This window comes from Nyctibius grandis, chromosome 7 (genome assembly GCF_013368605.1).
Source record: "Nyctibius grandis isolate bNycGra1 chromosome 7, bNycGra1.pri, whole genome shotgun sequence".
Classification (NCBI taxonomy): Eukaryota; Metazoa; Chordata; class Aves; order Nyctibiiformes; family Nyctibiidae; genus Nyctibius; species Nyctibius grandis.
In genome coordinates this window covers 21955-47826 of record NC_090664.1, presented here as the reverse complement: position 1 = coordinate 47826, position 25872 = coordinate 21955, and the positions used below count along the sequence as shown (strand labels likewise).

Below are 25872 nucleotides of genomic sequence, written 5' to 3'. Positions count from 1 at the left end.
TTACAACACTGTAGACTGTATTTTAGAACAGGCCCCAAACCCACATAATGTCCTTTATGCTGTCTCCTTGCTTATTTCTGTGTCATGACCTGCTGGAAATGTAAAAAGAGAGTCGTCTCAAATGAGTTAGTTTGAAGGTGTAAGGCCTACTTATTTAGTGAAAGCATAGGTCAGTAATTTAGCAGATGAGTGTGTTTATGTTTACACCTTAGAGATCACCTTTCAAAAAACTGTATGGGTTCAGAAGCTTTCATTAACGTTATCTGACTAAGGAAGTGTTGGAAGTCTGAGGTGTAAAGTGAATCCTTCCTTGTCTTGGAAATGTTCCAAGATTACTGGTAGAGTGTTGATTTTGTTGGTGAATGAAGTACTTTCTCATCCTCATTCTTTTTTTTTTTTTTAACAGATTGTGTTTATAATTTTTTAATGATAAGAATAATAACCAAAGATCTTGGTTAATGCAAAAGACTAATTGCAGTCCTTATTTGTGCAAATAGTTCTGCATGAACGCTCTCAGGCATGAGACAGCTTAGCTATAGAAGGCCAGAAGGAAGAAAAAATTGCTTGACATACTATTGCGTTTTACATATCATACACTCGTAGAGTATCTCAGATTGGAAGGGACCCATAAGGATCATCAAGTCCAACTCCCTGCTCCTCGCAGGCCTACCTGAAACAATCATATGACTGAGAGCATATGACTAAATGTTTTTTCAGAATCGTCTGAAGCTTTTTCATATATCAATTCAGTTAAAATTATTTAGCAAACGATGATTTTGCATTTAAGGAATTGTATCTACTTCGGGCTGAAATCTCAGTCAGGCTTGACTTTAAAGTTGTAAATACATAAATGCTTAAAAAAATTTTTAAAAGGCTTTGGAAAAGTATCTGAGGTATGATGGAAATAACTTTTCTACCCAGCTATTGATTTATTCTAGACCATATTATAATTTCGTGAAATGTCAAGATGTATTTTATGTTAGATAAAAATCTGAAAATTAACTTATATAAACTTTAATGCAACTTTTATTTAATGTAATGTTTAAAAGTAACAGAATGGGAGAGAGGGCTTGCCTTCAAACAAGTCTCTAAAACTCGAGGAAGAATGGAATTGTTTTTCTTATTTTCCAGTTGGGTACAATAACAGTCTAAAATATGCAATCACAACCTGGCAAAAACTTCAGAAAATATTAGTCTTCAAGCTTTAACAGCAACAACATCAAAAAGGCTCTGCTAAAAAAATGGTTTAGGATCCTTAAAGGAAGTAAGATTTACCAGACTTCCATCAGTTCCATTTGTGACAATTAGTGAAGTTCACCCTTAAGCTGAAAAATTTCTTGAGTCATAATACCTCTTAAATCAGTTTTCAGAGTAAGATACAGTGATGGTAATTAAAAGGTTTTCATTTGTATAGTTTGTGGTACTTCAGGAGATGAGTAGGTTTACCAGAAATCATCACGATCACTTGACCATACTTGAAATTCATTGTGTTTTAATTCATCTGGTATTGAAAATTTATGAAGAAATGTGGTTATTTTTGGTGACATCCCAAGAGCCTGATTGTGAGATGTGGTTTTTAAAGTAAGGTTTGCATTTCTTCTCCACAGAACTCTTCTTGATTATTATATCACTGTTAAGTCCTCATTGCTATCCTTTCTGATAACATGAACTCTCAACCAAATTTCATTGAGGTATGTTATTTTGTCTAAAATAAAGATGGAAGCTAGACTCTGTATAAAAAAAGAAAAAGTAAATAACTAATCTCGGGAGGACCGTTGCTTTTTTTTATTCTGATGGTACTGGTCAACTAGGAATAGCCTGCCATATTACTTTACATTACAGATCCCAGCACTTTGCAGATAGTCCAGTCAGAGAAGTGATTTGTCCTTTCTGGAGTGTCATCAACAATGTGAATCGGAACAGTGTAGGCTTGAATCTCAAATCCTTGATATCAGAGTGAATGAAGATATCTTATAATCTCGGCAAGGAAGAAAATAGGAGACTGTTGAAAAGGGCTTGAATATGTATTTTTTAATGTTTTAGGCTAAATAAATTCTTTTTCAAAGCTAGGAGGAAGCATCAACTCGTAGATGTCAAGAGACCATGAAGATAATACATAATGGAAATATTAATATAATTTTTTCAAGCAAAATATCCCTTGGGACTCAGTACTCAAGGGAGAGAGAGACAATTTTTTAAATTAGATATTTTTAAGGAGCCAAACTTCATGTAATTTATTCTTAAAAGTGAAACAAAGATTATGCACCCTAAAAAGCAGGAAATCAATATAATTCCAGTAAAGCAGAAGCAGAATGTGCAGAGCACAGTTGCAGAGGCTGAAACTTTGTCAGAAAGCTTCAAACATTTTTATTTATGACTATAACCCTTAGTGCCCCTCACGCTTTTGGTCACCGTGTTTTCTTGTTTTATACCATCTTGTAGGCCTGTAATATTTGGGGCTGATAACACATACATGTAGCTTCTAAATTTTTTTTTTTTTAATTTAATGTAATTTTCATGTCCTCTTGCAGTTTCTGCTTCACTGACTGGGAATCATTTTGTATTATGATTTTATATTAAAAAAGGGGGACATTTTAGTTTAGGATTGTTGGTTAGGCGTTCTATACTACTTGTGAATACGCAGGGGTAAAATTGTATGAAATAATGGGAAATTGGTGAAACGTGATATGTTGTGGTTTAGACGTCAAAAGACAAATATTCCCATAAAAATATTAATTTTGAAGCTGGAAACTGGACAGGAGTTGAAAATACAAACTTCTCCTTCAGTAAGCTTGCTGAGACTGCTGGCAAAAGGACTGGGATTGCATTGACACTCTTCCAACAACTGTGTGCAACAGGCAGTTTTGGAGCTTATGCTGGGACTGAAAGTAAGCCCCTTTCATTTCACCACATAATTACTGGAAGTTATTAACAATTCATCTGCTGATACATGATAAAAACAAAACTGCTGTGGATCAGTACATCTGATACAAGTCTTCATATTATGCTTACTGAAAAATATTTTCCTTGAATTTTACGTACTTTGACAGTTGTAGAAAATACTCAAGATATTTGGAAGAAGAAATATCCTACTTCAGATATTTTTCTTACAGTGGAGTTGTATGTTTCTTCTAATTCTCAAATCTTGTTCCTTTGTGTTTATGAATAGCAGTCAGCCTTTCCTTGTTATGTTCCCCATGTTCAATATTAATTATGCACTTGTGAAAGGTCCTGAAAATATAATCATCAAATAATGCTGATTCAGATCTCTTTTACATACAGATCTTCATTGTTGTGTTTATCTTCCTTTTCTGTCTACTAGAAAAAGTAAAGCATTAAATAAAAAATCTAATTATTCTATATCCAACATAATTTTCTGCCTGCAGAAAGGCCAAAAGTCCTCTCTTCCTCCTTGCCCCCTGGGTCATTTGAAATGTAAACTACAGTAGCTAAGAAGGCTTGGGAACTGGAACTGAAGAACAACTCTTCTCAAGAAAATTGACTTTGAAATAATTGGACCCCTAAAGATAAGGTTGATGGATCTCACTGGTGTATTTTATGGCAGATACCATTGTAAATTGTGCCTTGGTATATTTCTTAAAATCAATGGTAAGATCATTGTCTTTGCCTTTCAACAGCTACTGAAGGGCATGATATGAAAGTGTGGCAGTAAAGATGACTTTGAAACTTTCCAGTTCAGTGGTGGTCTTTATTATTTGGGATTTATATGAACTCTTCTCTAATTTATTCAAGGTACCAATGGCCCTGAGAGGCTATTCCAACTTCGAAACTCGAATCCCTGAGTTTACTTGCTGTTTGAGAGTGAGATCGAGGAGTTTCCAGTTGACCATCTCCACCAACATTCTATCTTTCTATGCTGCTAAAGTGGCATGAGGTCATGGGTGTGTTGGACATTTTGTGTTTATACTCTAGCCTTTATTGCAGCTTTTCAGTTTGATACTACAAACATTTGCACACTTTTGGGTTTGGGGTTTTTTTTTGTGAACTATCCAAACCAAAAATACAAACATGAACAACAGCAGACTGCAATGCATCATGGTGTCAAGAGCATGGATTCCTAAGTCGTTTATCAGGGGTCAAAGCCAAATTCTGTTTGTATGTTAACTCCTGGTTTTTATTGTGAGGTGTGTGTTACTTGTTGCATTGCTGTCCTTCTAGAAAAGGTATTTATTCTGTATAATGAGTGAAAGACTAATTAATAGCGTTCACTCCAAGTGGAGCAATCTGTGACTTTTTTTTTGTAGAAACTTAAGACAATACTATAATACACTGATTTTTTGAAAATGAAGTGACTGAAGAGCACACATCTTGGTGTTCCGTAAAAATACGGAGCAGTGAATTTTCCAAAAGAATTTTGCCCTGTTTCCTTTATTTAGGGACCAGCTGCCACTGTAGATACAGCCTACCTACAGGCAAATCCTGCCTATAAAGGAGGAAAACAGCAATCTGAACATATAGAATTTACGGGTTTGTATTTCAGCAGAGAATTTACTAAAAAAGCTTAGTTAAAAAAGCTAAATAAGAATATTTAATTGTTCGGCTTTTAATTAGAGGAATAAAATAGTGACATTATTAAATTGCTTTGCAAGTGACACAAGATCAGAAGTTTTACTGATTTCACTCTAATTTTTTTTTTCCCTGACTTGGGATAATACCCAGCTTGGACACATGCAACTGAAATATCTCATCACACTTTCATCCGACAAAGAATTCTGTATAGGCAACCAGTAGAGACATTCTTGATGCCCAAGAAGAAAGGAGTTAGTCTTATTCTCTCTCCTCAAGACTGCCTTCATTAGTGTGTACCACAATTATTCCCTGAGAAGTGAATGCAAGGCAGTATAAATTCACATCCTGGCATGTGGTACTTCCTTTTGCATGCAAGTGCTGGGACAGAAAGCTTAAACTCTAAACCAAGAAAGCTTAAACTCTAAACCAGAAGTCCTGTTGTAAGGCTCTTGCTTCACAAGTAGGTGCCTGGGATTGTTAAGGGATCATACCTGTAAGAAAAACCCTTTGTTCTGTGTTCGGTGTCTTGCAGTAGGTTTGTAGTTTGCAAGAAGGCAATTTAGGATGTCCTAGAAAACAGATCCTGCATATTTTTTGAAAGCAAAATCAGAGGCATAATCTTACTCTGAAAATTATTAGAGTATTAAAAATTCAGGGTACACTGATGGCAAGTCTTGTAAAATCAGATGACCAGTTACTTTGAGACAGTGTTGTTTATGTGGGTGTAGATTTACACAAGAAGAAAATGTGAGTACTTGATATTTAGAATTATAATTTGCTAATATGTATGATTATGTATGTTTTCCAAATAGGATAGGACCTGATTTAATATAAATTTTAATTCTACAAAGAACCAAACTACATTTGATTTAGAATATGGTCATTCTATGAAACAAATTCCATAGCTAAACTCCTCTTTCACCTGCTTTAAGACTTTTCCTTTGTAAAACTTTGCAAGATAGCAGTGAGGAATGTGATAATGTTGCTCCCTCTCTTGCACCCATATACACAAAGTTGGGATATATCAGATTTCAGCTTTGTCTTAATACATTGCTTGATGTGACTTTATGCTTAAGCTAAGTTATGTGTGCAATTTTCTTTAAAGGCTGCAGCTATTTCTTGTTTTGGACAGAAATTGTCCTTAAATTCAGGCTTCTGAACTTAGAAATGATGAATTTCTTTCCTTAAATGAACTCTTCTTTCTCCCTCAGAATGTATTACACTTTCTGTTGGTGTAACTTGTGCTTTCACACATTTCTGTATGCAGGAAAAATTGAACGTGTTTGGTTGAACAAGGCTGTTACTTAGCTACATTAAACATGTTCATATAGGTCCATACAATTATATTGTTTTGTTACACTTTGACCAATTCAGTGGATGTATTTTACTTGTCTCTAGGTCCGCATGCTAGTGCTGTACAATGTAATAAATCTTCTTACGCTAAGCCCCCACTCTCACCCTGACTTCATATAGATTCTATGTGATCATCATTACTACATTCAGGTAAATGGAAGGATCGGAGAAATAGGAAAACAATGTGAAATAGGAAACCATCATTTATACTTAATGCATATATATGACTTCTAAGTAATTCTTAGTTCTTCATAAATATGGTTGTTCTATTAGCATGCCTTCCGTTCCTTATCACCATACGATTTTTCCTTTGCATAACATGATTTCAGCAAATATGGAGGACCGGGGCTCTGATAGGTGACATTAATCTAAATGAAGTGGTTTATGATTTTATGACCCTTGGATGTTTGTTCTAGCCCCCTTTCAATTTTCTCATTAAGTTCAAAGAAGAGAATGTGCAATTCCTTTTAGTTGCTTCAGTGCACAGTCAGTGCTTTAGCTTACACAATCCATAAAAATAATACCTTCTCCTCTTTCTTACTGGACATGAATAAAACCTCTTAAATGGAAACATGTAATTTTAGGAACATATGGGTTCTTTTTAACTAATAGCTTACCAAACAATTAATCTGATTATTGTTGTACAAGGAGCCAGTGTAGGGTACTACACATGTCCTGGTTTTGCAGGGATAAAGTTTATAGAATCACTTTTCTGTTCCATTTTGTTTCAGTCTGTGGCCAGCTGTGGTGTGGTGATCAAGGCCATCAGCAGTGAGAGCCAGGGCAGCTGCCCCAGGCTGGCCCACAGGTGTGTGCTGTGACATTAACTCAGGGTCACTATAAATGGGAAAGCTGGATGGGGATGGGGGGCCCTCTTTGCTCTGCTCCTCTTCTTTCTGTTTCTCCTTCTCCTCTCAACGGTTGTGATCCCTGGAGGAACTTACCACCACTCTGTCGGCTGAGTATAACTTTGTGTCTTTTGTATTAGCATTGATATTGGTTTTCTTATTTTATTAAGTCTGCTTAAATTTCAGCCCATGAGTCTCCCTCCTTTTCTCCATTCCCTTTCTCAGCTGGGGAGGGGTCTTGGGTGATAGAACAACTGGTTATTGTTTAGCCCTGGGTGTGGGCTAAACAAAGACAACACAGTAAAGCTTCAAGCATGAAACTGGATGCTTATTTTAGTCAAATATAATTCCTGTTTATTCATAGACAACTATATAATATAACTTTGTGTTTCTAACAGACATACTACTTCCAAGACAATATTGTAGTATGTTTTATGCTGAGTTCCCTGAATAAGTGTGCAAAAGCATCTGCCTCATGTTGAGCATACAGTCATAGTGGACATCCTCAACACTTTCAGACGTGCTCTCTGTGCTCCAGTTCCGCATTTGTTACGTGGACTTCATAATACAATCTTGTCTTATAGCTGTATCACAAGGCTAAAACCTACCCAATGTTTGTGAAGCACTTCAGGAATGTTATAAAGAGACAAGAGAAAAATCTTTGAAAGACACAATTTGATGTTCTCGGTGGTGTTTGGTGAATAGGCATCTAGTACAGTGTGTAAGGAAAAGGGAAAATCATTCTTCAACTTAGACAGTATAATACAGGAAAGAGTATGTAATAATGTAATTTGTATATCATCGTAGTGTTAGTGAAACACGGGCTTTACTAATAAATAAAACTGGTTTGAGTTCTAAGAATAGAAAAGGCTGCATTAATGTATTACTGGTTTTTGAGAATATTCTTCTTAAAATATATATATATGCTGGTTCATATCTGATTTTGAAATTCAGGAGAATACATCTAAGTTATTTTGGGTAACCACTACTTAGTATTGTCAAGAGAAGTGGCTGACAAATGTATCCTATTAATATGGTAAACCCAAGAAGTTAGTTAATGTAGGATGCTTTAAAAAACACAGCATATTTGTAATTTCATGATGTGTGTTAAGTCTATTAATTCAAATTATTTAATGGTGCATGATGACTGTTTCATAGTATGTGTAGTAGTATATTTCTGAATTTTGACTAACTTCTGCCATTTAAAAGTATTAATTTAATTACTGTTCCAGTCACTTCAATCGCATCAGTGAAGCAAATCTAGAAGTCTTTTCCAAAGCAGTATGACATTGCTGTTTCTATTTAATAGCTGCAGTGGAGCTCATTTTTGTTGAGAGCCAGGCAAAGGCTGAGGTTCTGGGTCACGGATTTTGGCAACAACTATTCTACTGCTCTGCTTCTTTTGTGAGTTTAGTGTGTTAAACAAGAATTCACTTCCTCTCTTTTTAAATAAATCTTAAAATATGTTTTTACAGCCTTGTGGAAGAAATCCATCTTTTTCCAGTTCTTTTCCAAGTCATCTTGGTAAGAATATTTTTTTATATATGTGTGTATATATATATATACATACATATATATATATATAAAATAGGTATCTTATCTGGTAAATCATGTCAAACTAGTAAGTAAGTTTAATGAGGCATGTTGATAAAATAATATGATGTTGATAAAATTGAACTGAACAGTGTTTCACTACAAAAGAATCCAGTGTAAGCAGATGTGTCTGCAGTTCTCACCAACTATCTACTGTATAAAACCTTTCTTTTATCAAAGAAATACTTCTTTCTCTTTTGAACCAAACAAAAATCTGAAAAATAGAATTAATGTGCTTGATCCTTAATTAGACCTATATATTTGCCCAACACAAGCAACAAATGCTGAGGAACTTGCATTTTAACCCAAATATGCATCAAACCTGAGTTTGACTATGATAATGCCAATTCCCACTCTTTGCTTCTAGAATTTCTTTCAATATAAAGTATCAAGGATGTGATTTTGGATAGTCACATGCTGAATTTCCATCCCTATGTAATATCTACCGCTTATGAAGACCATGAAAAAATGGTGATGGTTTTGTGTCTCTGGAGTGTTGCAAAACAAATACGTTAATGAAGAAGAAAAATCTGTAGGCCAGTTTGGAAGCTGGGTACTGTGCTATCCACCAGCCTTCTCATGGCTAAATTCCACAATCTCGTTTATTTTTTCAATAATTTTGATCATGAAGTTGTATCAGGTAAGTGTCCTGTCGTGTAAGCATGGTCCTGATGAATACTAAATACACATTATAAAAAAAAAATGCATAATTTATGCAATGCAGGCAGATTGCATACTTGGTTTTGTATCATTCTTGAAATTCAATCTTACTCAAGGTAGGCATTCAGAAATGTGATTCTAAATCAACTTTGATTTTTCCTTTCTTAGGTTTAAGCATTTTAATCTCTTTTCCTTTGCAGTGATTTATTTCACTGCCTAGCATTTTCAATCTCTTTAATACTGCGTACCCAGATAAGTCCCTTTTTATTAAAGTAACCTCTTTAGTGATGATAGATTTTTCCAATAGCATACAGAACACAGGCTTTATGCTATTTTGGGTACATATATGTACAAATTCCTTATTGTGATAAGTATTAACAATAAAAACAACATTTTAGAGTCTTTCATAAATAGTTTTGACCTAGTATAAGCACTGCTTTTAGGTAGTAAGAGGAACACAGTAAAATATGAAAGTCAAATGTTTCATGTTAATATCCTCAAATATGAAATTAATGTTTGAAATGTCTCCAGGTGTTGGAATCTTTAAGTTTAAATGCCTATATATATAATACACATATATGCACACACACACATATGTATACACATATGTGTGTGTGTTAGTATAGAGCTGTGAGTATTTGAGCGTGGTTATGATCTCAAGAAATATTCTCGGATCTTGAAAAACTTTTTATAACGTATGGTCATGGTATTTAAAATGTTTCTGTGTCGTGCCATGTAAGTAGGACAAGTTGGAGTCGGCCATAAATACTGCCTCTTGACATCCCTGCACACAGTTTGACCTCATGAGTTCTAGAAATAGTTTTTAGAGAGTGAAAAGCAGCTAAGCTTAAAATCCTCTTCATGACTGGTGGTCTGTGAAGGTTTCATAGCTCTCTTAAACCTCTATAGCTGTCTTGAAGCTTGTGGTTAGAGTTGTGAGGGAAAAAGCTTATAGCTTTTAGGCACAAAAAAAAAAAAGAAATCCGCTTTCAACATGCTTTGTTCAGAGAAGATACCTGTAGTGGCTTCAGTTGCCATACGTAGCAGTCAGGCTTTAACAGTGCACTGTCTGTCAGGTGTGAGCTTGACTGGCTTCAAGGCATGTGAGACCCTAAATGGGTTGCTACTCTCCTTACTGTTCCCCTGTTTTCCCTACAGAAGAGTGAATTCAGCAAAGGGATGTTAAGCAATTGGGAAGGCTCAGGAGCCAGGACTAATCAGACTGGAAGGATTAATCATTAGGCTGGTTTTCCTCATGAACAGAACAAATTAGCAAACTTCTTCGTTATAGGTTTCTGAAATAATTTTTATGGTCATATGAGTGAAGGGAGCTGCATATCATTTACTTTCCATTACTGTCCATAAACTAGTCTTTGGCTAGGTTTATACTTCTATTGGTTTCAAGAAACAGCACACATCAGTAACATTGATCCCTGTGTTGTACCTAGAATTTTACCAGACCCTAAACTATTGAATTTGAATTATGCTTCAGTCAATACACTATTTTGTACTGTCAGTAAGTTAATGTAGAACTATTACTATCAAGTTCAAGGAATATCACTAGTACTTCGTAATTTTCAATGCAGAGACCAAATGTCCAGTATTTTTTCTATGTGTCATTAAATGTAGCTCATGTTATTTCCAGTGGTGCCACTGACAGGACATTGACTGTTTTAGGCTCTGAAGGGAAATAATGTGGGCTCAGTATTGGAGAGTATCTCCAGGAGCAGTCTTCATTGCTAGACTGTGCTACAGTCAGAGTGGGATTGAATGTACTGGCTTTAATCTGGCTGTCACAGCAGTGAGGACAGAAATCCAGTACTGGCATACTAGCAGAACATTACTTTATGGATACCAGATTAAGGGAATTTAAATACACAGTATTTTTAGTAATTTGAAAACTTCTTAAAACAAGTGGGGAGAAGCAATGCAACTGTGAATAAGTCTTAAATTTTTGTTCTTTTCCTGGTATCACTAGTCAAACTGTCGTCTCTTGCCGAAGCACAGACGTGACAAACTTTCACAACACCCAGTTTTCAGCTGGGTAGTTGTTTCCTTTCCAATTATTTTAATCAGTTTTTCTGTGCATTTCTTTTTGCTTATGAGCTTACATAACTCATATACTTATTTCTACATTCATCAATTTCTTAACAGTAAAAAAGTGGGCAACTTGGAGTATGCTTTGAAGTTGAAATCCTAAAGAATTAGTTCCTATTACTACCTTTTTGAAAAGCCCAGTGATAAGTTCCTTCTGTAGTACGATTACAGTAATCAGAAAGTACAGAACATATCACGTAACATTTTGAATAACGCGGAGATTTCAAGATTCAGTTCCAATCAAAAGCTTTTTGGATAACTGAGGAAGTAGGGGGTCAGGTCAGTACGAGATGCCAGTCATTTTTAGAGCCAGAAGCTTTCTGAGGTTTGAATATCATTATAAAACTCACACTGCCTTCAACCAAAACAGAGTAAGGGACTTCTCATGTAAAAGGGTGGCAAGCATTTTGTCACCTTCCCTACACAAGGAAGGTTTCTTAATTCTTTTTGGTCTTTTTATTTCTTTAATTTGATAAAAATTGAAAGGACTTTCCATCATACAGCTGCATTTAGATCTGAGGTAGATCATATCTGAAGCAAAATGTGACACAAGTATTACCTACTGAATTCTGTTGTTATTGTTAAATAATAAAAAAGGGTATGAAATGCTGCATAGTCTTGTTCAACAAATTGCCTCACTGGACAAAGCACTTGTTTTAAAATAATTTATTCATCTCTTGGCTCAGCAAATGTCTAATTCTGAAGCAGATATGGGTTAATTAAACTTTTATATAATTGTTCTAGATTAGCTATTTATCATGTTTTGCATTCTCACGTTGTGTCTGTTTATCCTCTGAAGGAGTCCAGTGCTCCACTAAGGATCTCAGTAAGGAAGCCTCCCTTTCCATGCACGTCCTTCAGCATCCATCCCAAATGCAGACCAAGTCTCGAGCTACCTGGCTGAGTCTCTGGGTGTCACTGTTGCGGCACTCAGAGCTCAGGTATTTCATCTGGAAAGAGGAGGCAAGTGTACTTGTGTGTCTTTTATTCCGTCATTATTATTAAAGGGTTGCATTCCTGCTCAGGTTGAAGGCAGTGTGAGTTTTATTATAAGTTGAGTATTTAGAAGTGTTCAGGCCTAAGCATAATTTTTGCTTTCAGGGGAGGCTATTCTACCAGTGGCTTTTTATTTACATTTTAAAACTCTGTTTCTATTTTAATTTTAAAATGTGCCCTTTCTTAGTTCTTTGTTTCTGCTACTCTGCTAAGGGTTAAATAAAAATATTCATGCTAAATTAGGTGACCCCCTCAGTAAACAGCATTCTTTTCTGCAACTAAATTGCTTTTTGCTAAACATAGCTGACTCACATCATCAAAAGAAGGTCCTTTGATTTTTACAGAGAATATTCAACTTTTCTTATCAAAATCTCATTCTCAATCAAGCCTTTGCTCACAATAGACAGCAGAAAAATTATTAAACCAAGTATCTGTGTGAATAATGGGCTACCAGTTCTTCCTGCTTATGGAAGTCAGGGGGCATTGAATAATCAATTAAGTGATCTGTTGGGTAAATACCTTGCTGGGCATAAGACATATCAAGGGGCATGTGCTTAAAACACCAAACATTAAACCAGTTTCTTGGTGATTTATTCCTGCTCTTTGGTAAAAAGAATGAAGCTTAACAAAATTTGATTACTTGCTAATGATTTTGCAGAAGCATTTGCGACTTAGGTGGTATCTTTTATTACCATTAAAGCGGGAAAATGATATTTCTTCCTTCATTGTTGCACACCAACCTACTCTTTTTGCCTTGAAATCAAAGAAAGTAACTGCAGCTCTGTAATAATAAGCATGGCTGTACGGAGTACACTGAGCCTGGAGCTTTCCTCCTAGCTTGCAGATGGACCTTTACATTTATGCCTGCAAAATGTCTAGAAAGAACCAATTTACTTTTTAGTTCAAAATGGACTTGAAAACGGACAGTCTGCTCAGTGTAGCTTTATTATTAGGTAAAAAAAACCCAAAACCACTCTCCTAGAATAGACACATCTAATGTTAAACAGTGGAGTATGTTACTGGATGAAAATAGGATGTGATTTGTTTACTCACTGTCTGATATATGCAGATTTTCTGTTTATTACTTTGATTTTCCAAAAGTTTAAAAAAGAAACCAAAAACAAAACTGATTTTCAGATTTACTTTAAAAGGTTGTCCACCTATGCGTGACACAGCAAATATTCTGTCTGTGTGGTACTAAGCAATGGCTCCACTGAGTATATTCTGTAAAGCATACATACCATTAAAGAACCACACTAGTACTCTGGTATTACCGTGGCTACTTGTGAGAGCATCTCTCTTCCTCCAAAATAAGCAGAGTTTAAGTAAAGTGGAACGCTGACTATTTACCACGTCACAGGCATGGACATACTCCAACATCCTCTGGCAAATCTCTGCAGGTGTCCAGCTCTGGCCTATATTCATACTACTATCAACTCACTTTCGAAAAGTAAAAAGAGGTGATCGAGGAGTGAGTTTCTCTGATTGCTAAGTCCTCATCCTCCCCCTGCCCAGTCACTGTAACTTTTGACTTTTGTTTGTTTATTTCTTCAGGTTTTTTAAGGCTGAATTATAACCCTACAAGTTCCTTGGTTGGGGTAAGTCAGGTCTTAATCACTTACGCTGCGTAAACTTCCACAAAAGACAGGCCTTTCCAGGCAATCATAGAAAAAGGAAGAAATAAATCATGTAATTGATAAAAAAGAGTTATGCAGCAGTATATCTTAAGAAGCAGCAGATGAAGTGTATCATTAAATGAGAATCTATTTTGATTTATTCATGTTGCTTATTTTCAAAATGAACTCTTTAAGTGTTCAATGCTTCCAGGGATAATGCAAGCATATTTAGAAACTATGTGTCAAATCAGGACTTTTTAATACCCAGCTCTAATTAAGATTAACATCAGCAAGATACAGTTATTTAACAAGCTAGAGAATAAGTTATCCTGGCTAGTAATACTATATAAAGTTTTATAAGACAAAATAAATTACAGAGAGAAAATTGAAAAAGAAAATAACTCCTGACATCAGGGTAAGTATAAAGTATAACCACTGAGGAATTAAGAAATTAACCCTTCAGCATGATCTGATGCTGTGAAAGTACAGATTAGGCCTGCTTTGCATGAACAGGATTTGAAAGTAATAATTGTACCACAGGCTTTCAATCAGCACAGAATATGCAAAATGAAGTGATTAATAAGCAATTTTATTCATAGACAATACCTACATTTGCAAAGCTTTAGAGTCACGACTGAATAAGGTTCCATAAGGGGAGAGCGAAAGAATGGATCAGTCCATCCACTCAGGGTTGGTCAGAAGCAATGAAATCAGTGTTTATCAATTTGTATGTCTTTTTACAGCGGGCAAAGAGATGATACACTGCTTACGCAGCCTGTTCTGTCCCTGGAGAGACAGGGAAAGACAAAGGAGAAACCACTGTGTGACACTAACCCTTTAACAACTCTGTCATTGTGAAAGGCACTGTAAGCAGACCCTAACATTTCCAGTGTTTCAGAAAGCTCCCATTTCCCCACAAACCTGACCTGAAAATGAGCACGGCACCTGCAGTTCCTGCAGCTTCCATCTGTCCATCAGCTGTGACTGCTCCAGTATTGCAAGAGAACAGACCCTCCTCCGCCAGCGTGTGTTGGCTGACGGGCACGACTGCTCTTCTGAAAAGCATCTATAATGTAAGGGCAAAGACAACTTTTTTTAGACAGCTTCAAATACGCAAGTAAACTACTACTTTTTCTACACGCTTCGTAAAAGGTTGAGCACGATACTGGTAAATCATGCGTTATTTGGCCCTACTCCTTCCACAACACTGTGCTGACCTGAGAGGAAGGCTACTGGACTTAGAGCAACCCCCATTTTTTAAGTTAAATAATAAAAACTTTAAAACCCGAAGCAACCGGCACACTAAACCCACAAAACAAACCCTCATTTCGCAGGTTAAACGCGGCATTACCGACAGCACCCCCTGAGGGGCCCGCAGGGAGCTGCTCCCGCCGCGCCGGGGAGCGACCCCTCAGCCCGTTCCCGCCTCAGCCCGTTCCCGCCACAGCCGCCGCGAGCCGTGGCCGCGTGAGCCCGCTCCCCTGTTACCGTAATTGCCCGCGGGCCAGCCGCCGGGCACTCCTGCATGTACGAGGATCCCCGATCGCTTGAACTGAACCACTGGCGCTGAGAAAGTTGCGCTTCTTTTCGAGTCAGTACGGGCGCCTGGCGCCGCTTCTTGCTCCTTCCCCGCTGCGGGCGGGGCAGGTCCCTGAGGGCGGCGCCGCGCGCCTGCTCAGGCCCAAGGCCCCTCGGGAACAACATAAGCAAAAAAGTAGAGGGGAAAATTGCTTGCTGAGCTCTATCGACAAAGCGACAAAGCTCAAAACATTTACGGAGATGAGTAAGGAACAGGAGAGTCAGGCAAGTCATCATGGCTGACTTGAAGCTGGCAAGAGAGGAGGAAAGCAGAAGGTGTTAGAGGCACCCTGGATGTACCTGGGCAGCCTGGTGCAAGGAGGCTGATAACACAGATAACACAGATCTTCCTGCAGAGCCTGGAAGCGTCTCCCAAGTGAGGGGGCTAACACCTAGCCAAGGATGACTACCGCTCAGTAGCCAAAACCTACCCAGTCGCAGAGGCAATGGCTGTAACGCTCTTCAAGTTGAGGGGACCAAATGACAGAATATGCAAAAAGGTAAGACAGAGGTCCTTTTCTCACAAGATTAAGGGTTATTTTTCAAAGAATCAAGGTTTCAAATGATAGAATAAGACTGCTAGATGTTTGGACACCTCTGGGAATGTCTTGTATTTTACACAGAACAGAAAACAAAGAATACAATAGCAGTTACACTGTACTTTATGTGTCTCGGTTTGACTTGTCCTGATGTTAGTGTTTTCTCCTGAGTTCTCTGAGTTTCTGTGAGCCATAATTAGTTCACCCGACACCAATATCAACATAGCAATCAACACAGCAGTGTGATCCTCACCATGCCACAGGGACAAGCTGCTTCTTGCAAACACATTTCAGGTGACACCATTTAGCACAGTGGACTACAGCACTCAAAGGTCTGATAAATAACTGAAGTGTTAATTATACAAGTACCCTGATGATTAGATTTCATACATATCTTAGAGCTCTAGTGACATCTCATTATTCTGCTAGTTGCAGTCTGTTTGGCTCCAGTACATAGGTGGTATTCTCACAATGTGTTATGGTTGTTTATAATGTTCAAAGCACATTCTGTCATTACTCTCTGTTACAGACTAGCTCTGCTTCGAAGCAGGTCGGTGGAGGAGTATTCCAGAGATAGTTAAATACTGTTCAACAGAATGAATTTCAGCCAGTTCCCGAACTACATATTTAGACTCCCTTTAGCACTTCTTCTTTCCTCCATTTTTATCAGTGCCCCCAGGCTTGATTCTTTCTCGTGCCCACTCAGGATGATCTCCAAAACATTTCAGATTATATGAGGGAGACAATTGCCTTGCCTGCTCCCTTCCCTGCTTTCACCCCACATCCTCTTGTCCAGTCTGCAAACAAGGTAACATTCATGGGTTCTTTGGTTCTGAACAAGGGCTTGGGTTTCCGTATTCACAAATAAAAATATTTTCAGATTGGGAAAACAAAACGTGTTTATGCTTAGGTCTTTAAAACAGCTGAATGTGCCAGAGAGCATACACTGCCAGCTGAGTGGAGTTCATACTTTTAGGAAAGCTGGGTCTGATTACTGGAAGTTGAAAACTGGCTCAATAACACCCAATAATCCTAATTTAAGTCACACCAAGGACGGAATAGGCCCTGGAACCTCATTTGTTTGCTGTTGGGCAGTGAAAGATGATACAATTGTAGTTATGCTGATAATATTGTCAGGTTTTACACTCATTTGTGTTTGCTTATGTTGGAGTGAATTACTGTTTAGTAGTTTTCTTGCCAGAGTCTTGAGTCAGGAGAAATCTTCCATACTTAAATAATCAAGTGAACACCTTTTGCATGTGTGCCTGAAAATCAAAGTAGAAGCATAATGCTCATTTTGATGAAAAAGTTAAAGAAAAATTACAAGAAACTGAGAAATTAAATAAGATTTTTGTACTATCTGCTAGGGCAGCATATGGACTTAGCCAGTTTCAGCAGGTACCCGAGTGAGGAGAGCAGAGGATTTTGAGCAGGAAGCCCTGAGGTACCTCAGGAAGGACAGCAGAAAGGTTTGGGCAGGAAGCTATGGTTTACCTCAGCAACGACAGCAGAAGAGTTCGGGTGAAGCTCTGAGGCGTGTCAGTGAGGAGAGCTGAAGGGTTTGGGCGGGAAGCCCTGAGGTGCCTCAGCGGGGGGGTTTGGGCGGGAAGCCCTGAGGTCCCTCAGCGGGGGGGTTTGGGCGGGAAGCGCTGAGGTGCCTCAGCGGGGGGTTTGGGCGGGAAGCCCTGAGGTGCCTCAGCGGGGGGTTTGGGCGGGAAGCCCTGAGGTGCCTCTGTGCAGCAGCAGGAGGAACTGAGGCAGCGCTACTGTGTTTAGGCAGGAGATACTGAGTTACCTGAGGACTGCAAAAGCATTTGGGTGACAGCTAGTACATAACTGATATAAAGAGTATACCAGCTGGGCAAAAAGATCTGAAGAATTATGTGAGAAATCTAATGAATCGTCTGGGTGAAGGGGTGGCGTAGAACAGGTAGCCCTTGAAGGAAGAACAGTATGTTCCCTTTTTTCCTAATGGAAAACTGCTATTATCTAATTGAAAACAAAAGCAAAGAAGATTCAGTCTTTTTTTTCTTTCTCTTTCAAGATGATAGACAATGCAGTGAGTAAATTACTGTTGTGGTACTCAGGATGACATCACAGACTTATTAACTGAGTTCATAATTATTTTGTGTGGGATAAGACATACACTGTCTGCATTTTGATTTCCTTTTGGGAAAATGAAGACAATATATCTTTCCTATTTTTCTACTGTATTGTTAGGATAATTAGATTGAATATTGTATTAAGTACATCGCCAACGACATTTGTAAAGTTATGGTAATAACATGAAGGCAGATATACCTGCATTAAATTTATAGAGGATATGATGAATTCAGATAGCATGGCTAATTTCCTAATCTTCTATGAAATCATACTGTAAATTCTCGGGGGCAGCTCCTACTCCTAGCTCAGTGAGTAGCATAAAGGCTTTTTGCCCAACTGTTCATAACCTTGAGAATTTAAATTAATTGTTTCTTGGTTGAAATACTTTTAATAAACACAAAATACTTCCTGGTGTATTAAATTTCACCCAGCCTATATGCATCTAGAAGGGATCCCAGTGATATGGAGCATAAAGTGGGTGGAGTAAAAAAGACCATGTGAGTGATAAACTGCACTACATGAGAGTCAGGCTATATAAGAATGGAAATATATCTATGTATGGATTTTCTCTCTGTTTATTAGAGCATGCGCCTGTGTTCTATAAAGGAACTAAAACTGGGGTCAGGGGGGAAGAGAAGTCAGGCATGTTATTAGGTTAAGGTTTGTGGAAGTAAGGTACAGAAGCAATAATTCCTAAGACAATGCTCCAGCTCTGTTAAGGCTAACTTTTGATTTTTCTGTAGCTTCTTCACTGCCTAAAGTTCACAGTATTTTCTCGCTCTTAACCTCTTTCCAGGGTAAATATTTTCATAGGCTTCTTGGTAATATCAGCAATCACTGATCCTGGCACATGAACTGAGGAACAAAAGATTTTGTAGTGTTTTCCATTGACAGAACCAGCTATTCCCTATCCTTCTTGGCAAGGACTAATTAAAACCAAAAACAAAACAGTGACTCAAAGTAGAGTCTCAGTTTTTAAGTAATTTGCCTTCAATACAGCACTAACAGACATTTCTCTTTCTGGAGATCAACACATTAATAAAAATAAAATAAAAAAGGAGACAGGCAATAACTTGTTCTTGCTACTGCTTTGCTCCCCAGCTTGCACTGTGTATAGGAAGGTCAAGCACTGCTATATTAAAGCACAACAACTTCTCTTCCAACAGACTTTACAATTTCTGGGACTCTTCTCCACTTACAATTGAACTGCTTTGATAATAGGACAAAGAATATAACTAAAGTAAGAGCAAGAAACAAACAAAAAATGATGTCCTACACAGTGAAACTCTGGTACAAAAATCATATATACTGTAATTATAAATAATAGCTACTTGTTTCTAAATTTGCTATCCATAATGAATAGAAGAAAAGATCAAAACTTCAGAATGTTATTCTTATAGGATAGATAATAAAAGCAGATTCACTTCTTGTGAACTGATTCAAAATCAAGTTATCCTCTACTTCATACTGAGTAGAAATGGCCAATCAGAATTTTTTAGACCAATCTGAGGAAAAAATCAGATTTACCAAATATTTGTTGCCATGCAGAGTCTGTTTCAACACGCCACAAGTGATACTATTGGATGAGAAAGAAAAAAACAGAACATTTCTCTCTTTTCAAAGAATTTCTTCTCAAGTATCCATATTTTCACAGAATCAGATCGAAACAGAATTCTAAATTATCTATTAGTATTTAAGGAGTATCTTTAGGACAACCATTTTAGCTTCTTGTCAAAAACCACATTGTTGAAACCTGTGAGCATGCACAAACAGATCCTCTCTCAAGTCACTGAGTCTGCTACCTTTTTTGTGTTGAAACTGTCTGGAAAATCATTCATTTCTAGACCATCATTTGCCCTGTAACTACATATGTCCAACACACAATTATTCCAGAGATAGACAAATGCCAGGCTTACATGAAACATTTTGACGACAGACCTAAAAGCCTGAGCTCTGTGTTTCATCCATGGCTGCCGTCCCTCCACATCACCAAAGATTTCATATTATTCAGTGTTATGCAAACACATTAGTCAAGGATGAATGTGATATGGATCAAAGCATCTTCACTGGTTTTGAAAGTGGATGCATGGAATGGTTATATGAAGATTAATACAATCTGTCTTTATGAAACTATTTCAGATTATGAGAGGAAAAAGCAGTTACTACTGAGACATAGTCACTTGGAAGTTGCAAAGAAAACAAAAATGTTACCATTTTTTTTCTTGCTTTAATCTTTTATGCCTCAATTAATAAACCTGTTCTTCCATTGACCTGTCATTATATGAGAGCAATAAATTTCTTTAACAAGCAGTAACATGTACCGTACCAAATCAAAACACTGGTTGTAGAAGAAATATGCTCTCTCTTTAGCATTACTTTCCAGATGAATTTTCCTTGGTTTGTTTCAGCATTTTCCCTTCATACTGGTTCATTAATCTCTTGAGAACTGAAGACTCGATAAAATGTTGATAATGCTAATCCTGATAGTACATAATAGTAGATAGGCACACACAAAGTATCACAGAAAGAAAATATACAGAATACCACGTAAATACATAATATTTCTGCTGTTATCCTACTGTTTATTTATCATTGTTGTTTTACTATAATATACAAAGCTTAGCAGTACAGGAACAGTTATATAGATGGCAATGAAGTTAACCAGGTATATACTAAGGAATTTTAGTTTAGCATCCTAGTTACTTAAAAAAAATAATTTTTTTAAGTTTGTTTTCTTATATTGAAGCAATTTCCCAGTATTTGTATTTCCAGTTATTCCTTTCATACATGTAACTGTCTCAAGAAAGATTTAAGCAATTATGGAGTCACTTCAATTCAAAGACCTTATATATTATTTAACCCCCCATCCCTTTGCCTACCAACAGCAGCAGCTCAAGGAATATGTATTTTAGTTTCTTTGGATATCTCTATTTGAGAAGCATGGTATTCATTTCACAAACTACTTACAGAAAAAGCTGAAGCAATTCAACCAAAATAATGTTGGAAATGAACACAGGCACATGTTTGACAGCAACAAATAGTTCAGGTTTGAGTTTTATTTATAAAACAAATAAATTGAAACACAGTTTGGTTTAATGAATGGCTCATTAGTGGCTTTGAGATCTGCATCCCCCATTTTGCCACTAAGTTCTTGAATGGTTGTGGCTGAATTTCCTTCACTTTCATTGCTGCTGTTTGCCCATTGTCCTGGTGACACCCATCTTTTTCTCTCTTTCTCATTCTTGTCTATTTAAGACTACAAAGTCTCTTAATGTGGTGTAGTCTGAGTTCTCAAAGGTATAAAGGTTCCAACTTACATTCTAGTATTGTAATAATTTGACTTTGGAGAAAAAAATCAATGTAATGAATTCCAATTCCCCCTCTCATTTGTCTCAATCGCCTGTTTTTGCTCCTGACTGATCTCTTATTGGGCCAAAATATTGTTTCTGTAGCTGAGATGTGAACTGAACTTGGTTAAAAATAAACAAAAAATTTGAATTTTAGAGAAACATTCTAAAAGATAAATCAGTTCAGTGACCCAGTACACAATGCCACATTTCAGTCTCAATAATTATTTTGCCTATCTAAATACATTCTGTGGTTGTATTTGAATATCATAGTCCTCATTTCCTATCTTGAGCTTCTATATAACCTGATACGGAAGTGCTAAACTTTTGTTAATTTCACTATGAGATTCATCTGAGTTATCACTACAAACAGTTATCAATGCATCAGAGATGTTGCCAGCATTATATTTCCAAATAAGTTATATGTGATCATTAGACAGAAATTTACATTGTCAGGGATTTTAACTAGGAAAATTCCCCAGGTGCCGGGAGGTAATAGAAGATGTTTGGCTCAAAAACTATTTTTTTCCTAGATATTCGGAAATGATTTGTATATTTAGCTCTTAATTTTTTTACATCCTATTAGCTAAAGTTTAAAGTTTTTATGCACAGGTTAACAATAACAGACAGTCCTGTTGGATACCACGTCCTGAGGAAAGAAGGTTAATATTGTTGCTCTTTATCTATCAATCACTTACAACATAAGAAGCAAAATAAGTCATTCTGCTGACATTTCTTCCTCATTCTGAAAATCACTGATTTAGAGCTATTTAAGATACTTACGCTAATGGACATTGCTGGCACAAGAACAAATGAATATAAATTATCTATGGTTAAATGGTAACCTCACATTAGAAGAAATTTTTAATGAGAAGAGCAAGAATAATCTAGAAATACCTTCTCATGAGACCAGGAATACGGTAATGTGTCTAGATTTAAGCAAAGAATTAGGGTAAGTTTCTGTACAACTTTATTTGCTGCCAGAATGAGAAGATTCAGGAGCCTAAGAGATGCTACAGTGGACTATATTGCTATATTATTCTAGAGGGCTATATATTCAATGAGTTGAAAAAATGAATTTCCATTTCTGATAGCAACAAAATAGGAGTGAGCATAATTCATATTTATCATGAGCATGGAGGGTTTTTTCCTCATTTTTTCATTTGAGTGTTTCTAGGATGACCCAGGTTTAGATTTAGAAGGAGAAAATCTGTGATAGGCTGAGCCAACGAAACTAAACCTCAGCTCACTAGCAAAAGTGGGATATTAAATTTAAATAACTTAGCCTTGGATAACACAGGGCAAAGCATTCTCTTTTTAATTATGCTGCTCCTTTAAAGCTACTAATCGGTTCTAAATTTATGTAGCATATGTGTGCAATACATATTTGGCCTTATAAAATAGGAATCATATAACTTAGCTTTTGCACAGTGATACTCATTAATGCAAACTGAGATCAAATGTGACTATACACAAGTTTTGTAAAATTCTGCTAACTGATTTACCCGAAGAAAAAGTTCAGAATCCTTATCTGAAGGTATACAGAATTAATATTTTGATTAGGTATGTCTTTGTATTTTTGTAGCTGGTGCTAAACAGATAACTTTGTAACAGAAATGATGGGCAGTTTTAAAATTTGATGGCTTTTCTTTTCCAGAGCAATGGGCATATCTATTTTATGAGGCTTTGATTTATAGCTGATATAATCTTATGTTATTAACAATATAACTGTCATTTATAGGGTAGCTCTGATGTTTTAAATATTGGAATTGGCTATGCAGTTTCCTTCGTTCTTAGTCTCATACCTCTGTGTTGCATGAATTATCCATTCTGATTTGAGGCAAAAAGTTTGTCCTGTAAGAGAACTTATTTGTTGACCAAATAAAAGCGAACAACAGGAGTAATTGCTCTGTAGTGTCACTGGGTTCGAAACCTGGCCTGGTATCTCTCTGTGGAGCTATACTTTGGCACTGTTTTTTCAATTTGTTTGTTGCTCTTCAAAAGGCTGAACTGGACAGACCTATTGCAGCATCCATTCTGGAAAGGATCCCTCAGCCATTGTGGTGGTGATTCTGCAGGCAGCCAGGGCACAAGCTCAAGGTACTGAATGTTCTTTTTGTATAGTAAATCTAAGCGATCAAGTATTTATTTTTATTATGGTTTTCTGTAAATTTTCCCGCTTTTGAATTTTGCTTAGGATTTTCATGTTGTTAACTAATTGATGAATGGAGTTTTACACCCTTCAGTGGACAGTGTTGGATGCTTAGGGATTATCCTATTAGTGTATTACACTGTGTTCACTTTTAACAGACTCCTTCCTCCTGGCTATAGAATGTGTTAAAATTTACTTCTGAACTAACTGCTCTAGTTTTTATTTATTTGTTTATGTAACAATGATGCACGGTAATTTGACTTTTTTTTTTTTGAAAGCTTTTGTAGAATCTTATAAATATGGGTCGATTTTATCTCTACTGAGATTTTTTGTTTGTTTGTTTTTATGCATTAGGCTTAGAGCATCACAAAGCCTATCAGTACAGCATCTTAGATTTGTGGTTCAGCCTTGTATCCTTGCAAATGCAGCTGACCCATATTCTTTGCTTATGACATAAAGCATTAATCTAATGGTTTTTTTTCTGAATTTGTAATACAGTACACTGCTATATAGAGAGAAAAACCCAAACCTTTTGTGATAAATAGGTTCTATGTATTAAAAAGTTAGGCTGCTTCAAAACTTCTGTTACCTTGCTGGATTTTGGTTTTAATTTTGAATTAGGATATTTAGTGTTCATTTTTATGTTCTTTTGTTCTAAATATTTGAAAGATACTTTAGGTTCCAATCTAGGGAACTAATGTGAAAGCAATTTTCTTTTAGAATGCTGAATGTTTGTGTCTTCTGTTTGTTTGAAAATTCTCTCTTGTGTTGTTTAATACCTATTTCTGATACCAGTGTTGCAACAACCACCAAAATCAATAAACTTGCAATCAAGTGTGACATGTAAATGATTAAGAAAAAAAATGGTGGTTTTTATTGATCTAAATCTAGGCTACAGACTTGATTATTAGAAGTATGGTTGTTGTGACTTTTCCTGTAAAGACTGAATGATCTCTAAAGCTTTTAATATTTTTTTTATAGCTCTGGTATTATCGTGTAATAATTTAGTTTTCCTAGTTTCTCTCATGCAAGTTCTACTGAGGGAGCTACAGAATTTTTAATATTCTCCAAGTCATTTGCTCTAAACTTATTTTTCTTCATTGCCATTGCTAATATAAAAAGTATGTGTGGCACATATTACAATAGTGTGCTGATCTAGAGAATGACAGCCAAATCAAATGCTAATAATTGCAACAAATAATAGATATGATCCCTCTTTTTAATCTGTGTAATTAATATCTTTTTATTAAACAGCAGTGAAGAGACAGTGTCATCTGTGTCTTGGAGTGCCAAAGAGCCAGTGGATACTCATAAAAATCTAGATAACCTGTCATCCTCAAGAGCAAATAAAAAGCTACCAAGCAATTCTTTCAAAATAGGTAATATTATTCATTACGGTTTTTTTCATTATTTTGTGTCCTGTGAATTTTTTACTAACATGCTTATTCCCTATGTTTTATTTATTTTTAACTTCTGAATGCAAGTTCATGTTTTCTTTTCAGTAGAAACTCAGACTGAATTGCACCCAAAAAGTGCAGTTGATGGTGAATCAAATGAATCAATATTTCTTCTCAGGTATGGAAACCTAAAGAACAATTAGAAAACCCTTGAAACCCTTTATGTTTTGTTTTGTTTTGTTTTAACTTGTCTCTTCAGATAGTTTGTTGTTCTGTTTGTAACATTTTGTTAGTGTGTCTCCTTTTGAATTTTCTGCCACCAGTTTAATTAATATTAAGAAACTTTTGAAGAGCTGCTAAAGCAGTGTGTGCAGTTAAAGCAATGCTTTTATGGCTGTATTACATTGGGTTTTGGAAGTAGGCTTTTGATTTCTTAGCTGTCTGTCTAAACAGAAGAATTTATTTAGAACTTTCTTTCCTTCTTACTTCATATGTATGAGAATATGCTTTGAATATGCTTACTTTAAATACACAAGAATAAGCATTCAGCTTATGATCCACTAATAAATTCTGCCTGCAGCTTTTCATCACAAGCTATTGGTAACAATCTACTAAGTACTATGTAGGTATTAAATAAAAAATAGTGATTAGTTTAACTTTGATTTGTTTTAGTTGAGGCCTGATTCTGAAACTTTGTACTAGCTTTCAAGACAAGAAGATTACATAGTAAAATAGATTTTGTTCTTGTCCTCATCAAGCAGAAATATTCCAGTTTAAAATTAAATACTCTTTCAAGCTTCTTGCATAACCTGAGATAGTGCTATTGTGCGTGATAGCCTGTCTACTTTTCCAGTTATTTCAGTTGGTTTTAATCAAGTATTGCTTGTCATCTCACTTACAACTTCTACCATCACAGCTAAAACCATGCTGTTAGTAATTTAAAATGGCATTTGCTGTTTGCTTTGGGAATCTGCTGAGAAGAAAGGTTACAATGGCATTACAAACAGTTGGTATAACAACATGTAATCCAACTTATGTCACAAATGAGAGTAGAAAAAATGTA

General features: G+C 36.3%; 2 protein-coding genes across 5 annotated transcripts in view; both read left to right on the top strand.

Moving 5' to 3' along the window:
- The window catches only part of LOC137665743 (serine/threonine-protein kinase ULK4-like), a 28894-nt gene extending 14017 nt beyond the window's left edge, over positions 1-14877 (top strand). Inside the window, exons 6-8 of the mRNA XM_068405122.1 lie at positions 8207-8255; positions 13632-13675; positions 14437-14877. Coding sequence (XP_068261223.1) covers positions 8207-8255; positions 13632-13640 — 58 coding nt within the window. The 3' untranslated portion in view covers positions 13641-13675; positions 14437-14877. The remainder of the gene's footprint in view (positions 1-8206; positions 8256-13631; positions 13676-14436) is intronic.
- A 112-nt stretch (positions 14878-14989) lies between these two features.
- Positions 14990-25872, top strand: part of LOC137665908 (serine/threonine-protein kinase ULK4-like) — a 28956-nt gene continuing 18073 nt past the window's right edge. For 3 of the 4 annotated variants that reach the window (XM_068405405.1, XM_068405404.1, XM_068405401.1), the window contains exons 1-4: positions 14990-15771; positions 23265-23360; positions 24667-24791; positions 24915-24987. In XM_068405405.1, coding sequence (XP_068261506.1) covers positions 15752-15771; positions 23265-23360; positions 24667-24791; positions 24915-24987 — 314 coding nt within the window. In that variant the 5' untranslated portion in view covers positions 14990-15751. The remainder of the gene's footprint in view (positions 15772-23264; positions 23361-24666; positions 24792-24914; positions 24988-25872) is intronic. The other variant, XM_068405403.1, reaches the window with a different exon arrangement.